A 9,137-nucleotide genomic window follows, 5' to 3' on the forward strand; every position below is an offset into this window, starting at 1 on the left:
AATTTGTTTGTAGAGAAGCTTAATTTTTAAAATTTTAATTGAAAAAAAGACTCCTCCCGATTCTTAATGAAGTTCCTATAAAGAATGTTCACGGGAATTAAAGAAAAATAGAATCTTTTAGATAATGAAAATATTATTTATTGAATAATAAATTTGATGGAGGAAAAGTGGGGATTATAAATATAAAATAATATTAGAAGAAAATTAGTGGAAAAAAATATGAGGAACACAACTAATTAAAAAATATTTTTATATAGTTAGTGTGAAATATGTTGAGACCATAAGAAATATAAAAATATTAAATGAAATTAGTAAAAAATATATGGGGATCATAAATATTATTAAAATATTAAAATAAGAATAAATAAGATTATTTTTGTCTGAAATTATGATATATATGGAAAGATTTCTTTAAGAGACAATAAATAAAACAGCTAAAAATGGAGAAGTGAGAACTTAGTATTAAATTCAAACAAAAAGAAAATAAAGCAATTTTGAAGGGTAATATTGTAAAGAACCAGACATAAATCTCAGATAAACCCTAAAACGGCCATTGGCTTTTGAGTTTTGAAGAAGGTTCTAGTCACTTTATCAAGTATTTAACCTCAAGGTCATATCCAACAGTTTCATACCGCTACAATTGCAAAATCCCCATCTTTTTTTCTTCTTTATTTGTACTATTTTTCTGGCCTTTTTGATTTTGTGAGATGGCAAAGCGGTTGATTCCCACATTTAACCGCATTTTGATTGAGAAAATTACAGCTCCAGCTAAAACTACAGCCGGAATTCTGCTTCCAGAATCTTCTAACAAGGTTCAGATGTTCAATTTAACTCATCTTCCATTCTTAATCCTACAACTTAAATTTAAAAGCCTTGTTTTGTTGATTTATGTTTAACGCTTACTGTTTTTAACTTTATTGTAAATGCCCATATTGGAATTTATTGATATTGGATTTGATCTAATATGGGTTTGCTTCATTTTAGGTCATTTATTTTTGAAAGTCACAAATTTTAGCCTTTCATATTTCTAGTTTTTCAGAAAGTTTGTTCATTCTACCATTTATTGTAAATATACCCAATTGTGAATTTACAATTGATATGGGAACTAGTCTTAAATCTAATTTGGGTTGCCTGTAAATTTGATCATTTATTTATAAAAGTTGAAATTTTAACTCCTATTTCTCTAGTTTTTCATATAGTTTGTTGCTTTTATTCTTGTTCGCATATACCCAATTTTTTTAGGCGAAATTGTGGATAAAAAATTAATCTTTGCTGGATCTCGTGAAATTAAAACCAATTTATTGATCAATCTATTGGGTTTAATTGATGAATATAAACACAACATATTGTTTAGTCTTAATTGCTTAGCTTACATAAGAATGTTTGAAAAAGGCTATAAACAGTATATTAGTATTCTAGGGAAAATACTATTATTAACAAAATTGAGCTTGGTTATAATGGTGTTGTTTCTTGTTAATTTGTTGCAGTTAAACTCAGGGAAAGTCATTGCTGTGGGGCCGGGATCTCGGTCGAATGATGGGAAAATAATCCCTGTGAGTCTTAAGGAGGGAGACACTGTTCTTTTGCCTGAATATGGTGGCTCTGAGATTAAGCTTCAAGATAAAACGTGAGTTCTGTTTTCAACTTTGCATTGTCTGCTATATCTTTACTACTTGGATTAAAAGATAAAACAAACTATTCATTTTGCTATACATGATATGATTATAGGGATGAACTTGTTAACTCGATCTGCCGACTTTTGATTCAACTCGAACTAAACCCGATTGAGACTCAATTGACATGACCCTTTTTTTCAATCGACCAGACCCGGAAAAACTGATTCGATTGAAAAATTTTGTGTTCATGTGCTATACTAGTAGTATATTATGTTAGTATGTGTTGAAAATTGTGGAGTTTTTGGATCTATATAGTATACTAGAACAATTTTCTAGGAGTGATTCCATTTTCAATTTGTGCTGATTGGCTGCTAAGATTGTTCATGGTTTAGATGCTATTTGAATCTTGGGTTATGTTGGATGACTGTTATGTTACTAAGAATTCCATGTGAAATGCTTGGCAATTCATGTATTTCTATCTCAATTGAGAAATTGCATTGGCAGTGAGGAACTTTGGATAGTCCGTTCTATTCCACTCAATTTGCACCACTTTTCATATTAATTTATCCTACTCATTTTGCACCCTTTTTTTGTAATAGTCCCACCCTTTTTTTAATCTCATTCAGAAACAGAATATCCCTCTCCAACTTAACCACTCATTTCTATCATCCACTTGTTTTTTTTATCTTATACTCCAACTCAATTCCCCTTTCCACTAAATTTCACCCAGGAAATATTCGGTGTATTCTCAAAGGGGTAGAGGGAGTACTACTTAGGCTAGTTGTGTTGGACTTCTGGGTATAGACTTGTGTTGTTACTTCTATCAGTATACTATTTGCAATTACATTGAGCAATTAGATTGCATCGACCTTAACATGTTAGTGGACTAGAGAATAAGGTTAGCATAGAGTGAAGACTGAATAGTGACGATTGGCACACAATAAAATTAGTGTGCACTAAGTCTATATCAGACTTTGCCTTGTTGTGGGTTTAAGATATCACTGCACCGCCTTATTGTGGTTGATTTGCAACTTAATTGATGAAACCGAAAAACATGTTTATGTATGTAATCAATAGGTCACTAAGGCACAGTTGTAACGATTTTCTTGAACTTCTGTTGCAGGTATCATCTTTACAGGGAAGATGACATCCTTGGTACTCTGCATGACTGATTTTGATTCAGATATGCTGTTTATCTAGTCCTGCTTGATACAATATGCTAGAAAATTTCCATTCTCATGTGTTGAATGGACAAAATTGGAGATGTTCTTGTTTTGCAATACTGAAACTCTCTCAATTGGAGATTTTGAATTCTAGGAATTTTTTCTTGGAATAATGTTGATTGTGTGTCACTTTTTATTCCATTGGGCATTGGCTAATGATATGGTCTTTAGTCTTTACTCATGAATTGGCACATTGATCTCAATTCTTAGAATTATCTTAATTTTGTGCTTATTACGGAAATGAATTAAGACGGTTATCTTTCGAGAAAAAAATGTTACAACTAATTTTAGTTTTAGCTCCACAAATTGTGAAATTATCATGGTTAGATGTTGATGATGTTTGTTATGAAGTGTTAATTATAAATCATGTGTTTGTTATTACAAAACCAAGTGTATAACCCTGATTAGGTTAGAGCTTAAAAGAGCCATTTAGCAACTTTATGGTAATACTTGATCATCACCTTTAACAAGATGGCCATCTTTAGAGTGCACAACTGCCCAGTGCCCAGTATCCACCTACGACAATGCTTTATTGGACCATCTTTATTTAGGGTGTGTTCGTCAAGACTTTTAGTTGTCCTTAGTTTTTTGGTTTGTCATATCAGCTAAAAGTCAATTGCTAAACGCAATATTTACTATCTCATTTTATTTGCACAGTTTTATTTTTGGTTGTTCCACTTAATTTGCACAGTTTAAGCAATGTCATGGTTTTCAGCACTCTTAATCTTATCAACAAATTTATTCATTAACTTTTTCAATCTCACCGATAAATTCATTTACTCTTTCAATCTGTAATTAATCTCGTGAACCGAAATCGCAACCTCATCCTTCGCTTCGTGTGAAATTGATTGTGCGAGCGCTTCTATGTTGGCTTGCTATGTATTGCACAGATAACAAAACATAATCATATTTAAAAGAGAAAAGTCAGGCAGCCAACACAAGCATTTTTCTATCTTCATTATGATCAAGTACACAACATGCACAATTACCACAAAATCAGTAATATGAAAAATGCATCATTATATACCCTATCCAATATCCATCAAGAAATAAGCCCCATTTTCCCAAACCCATTTGTAATTTGTGAAATCTGGTCCCTTAAAAACCCTTTCTAATGGTTATAGAAGCATCATATACAGTCTGCATTAACTATATTGAAATTAAAAAAATGATATGAACAACTTTATTTCCCGATAAATGTAAGTTCATATCTTGGAGGTGTCATGTGTTGCTCGTCCTAGTGCAATAGCAGTTTTAGAAACAGAAGGGCGACCCAGATGATTGCAGATGAATTCGCCTGCAGAGAGCAGCTTCCCCATGTCGACATTAGTGTTGATGCCTAACCCATGAAGCATGTACACCACATCTTCGGTGGCAACGTTTCCTGTTGCTCCCTTTGCATAAGGGCATCCGCCAAGTCCTGCTACGGAGGAATCTATCGTGTTGATTCCCATCTGTTAGGAGATAAATCCAGCAAGCACGTTGTTAGGAAAAATGATGTTTGTATTTTAGGTGAAAAGGTATAAAACTCGAGTCTTGCAGAGAAGCATTTTTTCTCTAGCAAACGTCTTTAAATCCGATTTTACCTGAAGCGCCACCAAAATGTTTGGAAGAGATTGTCCATAGGTGTCATGGAAATGTACAGCAAGCTTCTCAATGGGAACAACAGCCAATACAGCTTCGAGCATTGGAATAACACTACCTGCAAAAGAGAAACAGTGTCAAATAATTCATTAATCTCCTTGCGAATCGCAAAACGCAAAAACAAATGGACGGTTTCGGGCTATTTTGTGCGATTTTAAGCAAATCGTAAATTCAAAAAATTGTTAAGCGGGCAAATTATGCCATTACAAACTTCATAGCGCTAAACAGTGTCCGACCTACAAAGGAGAACAACCCAATCCTGCACAAAGTAGCTCGAGAAGATAGTTAGGGCACCAACATTACCTGGTGTGCCAATGCCAATAGTATCACCAAGAGAGATTTCAAAGCAACCCATGTCATACAGTTCCTTAGCCACATATGCCACCTTTTCAGGAGGAATCATCCCTTCAACTGGGCATCCAATAACACATGATACATACCTACAGAATGCATTTTCATATTAGCACATAGGTTCAAAGATTATATAGAGCAATATAATGATCCTTAGTAACAACAATTGAAAACTTTGTAGTCATTAAAGAAAACAATATTGTCAAGGAACCAACTCAACCACAAACTTAAGCTGATAGTTGACTTGAGGCCCTAGAATATGTTATGAACTGATATCATCTAGGTTTCAAATTTCATTTTTCATCGAAGGGAGGGGATGGAAGGGAGGGAAAAAGAAGTAGTTACAGAATTTTCAAACAAGAAATATCGAGCATACCCACGAACTGGAATTGAAAGTTTTTTTGCTGCAGAAACAACAGCACGATACCGAACAAGACTCTCAGCAATGCTACAGTTTATATTTGATTTCGAGAAGGATTCTGAAGCAGACGCAAAAACAGCAATGTCCTTGGCACCGGCTGCTATAGCAGATTCAAATCCCTAAAACGTAGTATAAAGAAACAATGACAACTTTTCATAATCATCATCTATTTAGTTCAGATTACTACCGTGAATAAAATCACCCACCTTCAAATTCGGGGTCAACACGGGAAGACGAGCAGCATCCACATGACAAACTGCTTTCATAACATCTTTTGCATCTGAAAGCTGCAAGAATTGAAAAGTAAGTTAACATGTATATTTGTGAAATTAAGCTGGACTTATTGTGAAGTCAGCATATTATCGGGGAAACACAAGGTGCGCACACTCCATAAGCCAAGAAGAGAAATACCATCCCAAAACCATATGGCAATGGGAAGGTCTCCAATAACTTATAAAGTGTGCACACCATCTTTAATTTGTTGATGTGGGATAAACCATCCCAACATATTTGAAGAACTAATTGAATCACTGAGAATGAGAAAAATACCTGAGGTACCCATTTAGGTGATACAAAACTTGTTGCCTCAACAACAGATAACCCAGCAGAAACTAGTCTATGGATCAACTCAACCTTTATATGGGTAGGAACCATATTTTGCTCATTTTGTAGTCCATCTCTTGGACCAACCTCCACAATCTTCACATATTTTGGTATGCTGTTAAGAACCTGCAAAACAGTGAATGTCGCGACAATCAAGCGATAAAGAGAAAAAGAAAATGAAGCGGACAACAATTTTGAACAAAGAGGGATATAGTTATTAGCCACATGATGGGTAATGGAAGATTCCATTACCCAACCAGTGCCATTAAGTGGGTCCCACTAGCTCACCCTGGTTAGTAATAGCAAAGAGGTTGTTTCCGATAGACTCTGGATAGAAAACATCATTTGCAACTTCACATAAATAAGAATTGCAGCTAAAAGACTGGGTGACCTATGTTTCTAATTACCTTACGCATTTTGGCACCAGTATTCTTGTCATGGCTTCCATAAGCCATATGATTCCTACCTACGCTTAAACTCCTCCAAACACAAGCTTTAGCATGGGACTTCTCTATGTTATTTTTTCCCCACGGAGAAGCCTCTACCATATAATCTTCGGCATCCTCACTGTATTGAGTTTAAGAGCAAAACGGATGTAAGTAAAGAATATTCAAAAAATTGCCGAGAAGATGGTAATGAATCCTTGATACAGTACCTACAACTGTTGGACGTGCTGCACCTGCTTCCTTCAATCCAGCGGGCTCCCATTCCCATATCCTCTCCTTGGGAACGACAAGCGCTAGATGAAAACCTCTGAATTCTGTCAATAGTGCTCATGCTAGGTAGCTTGTCAAAACTAAGGGGTTCCTCCAGACTCGACATTCTGAAATTAAATGTGAAAAGGAAAAAATTGAACAATCATACACAAAATCCTATTCAAGATCAATAAACTAGAGAAGCCATATCAAATTATAAGCACACTATCTATAGATTAAGAAGCTCGGATAGTCAGATTCCACAAAGAAATCTTGAACGATGTACTAACTGGACTAAGTTATGCAATCAGTTAAAAGTAATCAACTGGAAAAGAAGTACAATATAGCCGACAAAATTTGAGCAGAGTCACTTTGTACGCAGCTCGCCTTGTTCCTACGAAAATGACCAGATTAATACTAATTATTGCATATATTTGATCATTCACTCATTTCCAACTCCAAGGAGTCACCGCAATCTTATAGCTAAGGAGTTCGGTTCCCATTATTTATGTCCGTATAGTTGAGAACTATGTTACTTGGACTCGGGTACTGATGTCGGATATTGATACGTGTACAAGTGTCGGATACGTCTAAATATTCAATTTTACGCCTAAAATGAAGAGTTTAAGTGCCATACCAATGTCCCAGTATCAAGGATTGGGCACGGGTACGTGAAGCAAAATGGAGAGTCCGAGTAACATAGGTTAGGAATAGGGGATTACCAAACTGTTTATCCAAGCTTCGCAGCCTGAAATGTGTGAGGCTCTGCTTAGGAAATTTAGCCAATTAGGGATACATGTTACCCTAAAAGAGAAATGACTCACAAAAGTTCACTCTTTGAATTTGATTATGGCAAGAGAAAGAAACATATTTTAGGCAAGGGCATGTTTGGTGAGGGCACAATTGAATTCTTCAATTAGGCAGAAAATATTCTTCTACATGTTAGGTGGAACAGAACACACATGATATCGTCCAGGTAACCTTATTTCCATTTTCTTTCTGATCTACTATCACAATCTTTTCACAGAATAAAATATTCTACCAACAATACACAATATGAATGATTTTCTCATCACCATCTTTCTACTATGATGTCTACATTTGATCATTATTTTGGCGGGTATTAACATACCTTTTTGCAACTATACCATGTTGAGGAACCAACCCAACCAAAAGCATAAACTTATGGTTGAAGCCTCGGGATCTATTATTGTTCATCTTAGTTTGTTGTAGCATAAGCACATCCAAACACAATGTTACCTAATTCATAATCATCCTACAAGTTACAAACTAAACAAGCAAATTTTAGGCCTTTTAGACTAATCTCGGGTGGATTTGAGTAGAAAATTTGGTAACATTGTTCAAGACTTGACCCTTATTTGGTAACAACAATTATGAAACTCCATTTTCAACTTCTTTCCAAAATAAGAATCAACCAAGTCCAAAGCATTTAATTTCCTCTTATAGCTAATTCCACTAATAGAAAGAGCAACATGAAAATACAAGCAAAAATTCAAGGAGCTATATGTGAAAAAATCTACTAAAATTGAAACAGACATACACAAGTAAACCCAGTTTCAATTCAATCAAAATATTAGGACAGAAAAAGAATATAACAATTAAAGGTTTCTGATATACACAAGTAAACTTGATAGATTTCAATACCAATTTAATCAGAAAACAAGGTAAAATAATTCCCCAATTTAATTTCGTTATTCATCCTCTGTTTCTAATCAATTAACCAAGTATAAATACATAGGAATAATTAAAATGAACAATAACCCACAAAAAATTTTCTAAAATCGAGTCCAGATTAGAAAGAAATACCTGAAATTTCGTGAAGTAATTCAGTAAAAAAAACCCTAGAAATCTGGAAAAGGAAAAAAAATTGCTCCCCTGTTTTTCTTTTTTCCTTTTTTTGTCCAACTAAAATAGTAAAACGTGAATTAATTTAGTGGGTTAGTTGAGGAAATAAGAATATACATGTAATGGTAGCTGCTCATAAATTTTTGTTGTTGTTTGGTATAGAAAATGAAATGTAGAAAGAATAAAAAATCCAGAAAAAAAAAGTGTTAGGATGAAATTAGGGTTCCTTCTTTTTGTGGTGATAAATACTTTGCCCCAATTTGAAGGTTTCTGATATGACTTTTGACTTGTTTTTTTTATGGAAGTATGAAGAGAGGAAAGTGGAGGGAAGATGGTAGGTCGGTATATTTCAGTTGGAGGTTGGTCAATTCCTATGCTATGTACTCAATTTCTTTTGTTCTCTTATGTCCTTTTCGGTTAGAATATAAGATAAATTAAATAAAAAAAAAAGTACTTATTAATTGAAATAAATCATATAAATAAGGAGTAATTATTAAATGAGTTACTCTATTCGTTCTTTTTTTGTCCACTTTACTTGCACGTATTCAAAACAAATTTTAAGTCTTAACATCTCTATGTATGCATCATAAAAATTATAAAAAATTATATGTTAAAAAATTTTACATCAATCTAATAAGATTGTAAATGAATTTATTTTATCTTTAAATTATACTCTAAAAATCTAATTTAAAATTTTCTTTTCTAAAATAGAAAAACT

At 33.9% G+C, this 9,137-nt stretch overlaps 2 protein-coding genes across 2 annotated transcripts; one reads left to right on the forward strand and one right to left on the reverse strand.

Annotated features, from left to right (window-relative positions):
• The first annotated feature begins 521 nt into the window (after positions 1-521).
• On the forward strand, positions 522-3,134 carry LOC130797081 (10 kDa chaperonin, mitochondrial-like). The gene is made up of 3 exons (XM_057659571.1): positions 522-812; positions 1,488-1,627; positions 2,740-3,134. The coding sequence occupies exons 1-3, from the start codon at positions 708-710 to the stop codon at positions 2,786-2,788; spliced, it is 294 nt and encodes a 97-aa protein (XP_057515554.1). The 5' UTR covers positions 522-707; the 3' UTR covers positions 2,789-3,134.
• A 125-nt stretch (positions 3,135-3,259) lies between these two features.
• On the reverse strand, positions 3,260-8,783 carry LOC130797080 (hydroxymethylglutaryl-CoA lyase, mitochondrial). The gene is made up of 9 exons (XM_057659570.1): positions 8,381-8,783; positions 6,514-6,681; positions 6,266-6,425; positions 5,805-5,984; positions 5,462-5,542; positions 5,211-5,374; positions 4,787-4,923; positions 4,426-4,541; positions 3,260-4,293 (listed from the first exon to the last, which is right to left on the reverse strand). The coding sequence occupies exons 2-9, from the start codon at positions 6,678-6,680 to the stop codon at positions 4,045-4,047; spliced, it is 1,254 nt and encodes a 417-aa protein (XP_057515553.1). The 5' UTR covers position 6,681; positions 8,381-8,783; the 3' UTR covers positions 3,260-4,044.
• Positions 8,784-9,137: the final 354 nt, after the last annotated feature.

The sequence above is a fragment of the Amaranthus tricolor genome, chromosome 12, assembly GCF_026212465.1.
Source record: "Amaranthus tricolor cultivar Red isolate AtriRed21 chromosome 12, ASM2621246v1, whole genome shotgun sequence".
In the NCBI taxonomy this organism is placed as follows: Eukaryota; Viridiplantae; Streptophyta; class Magnoliopsida; order Caryophyllales; family Amaranthaceae; genus Amaranthus; species Amaranthus tricolor.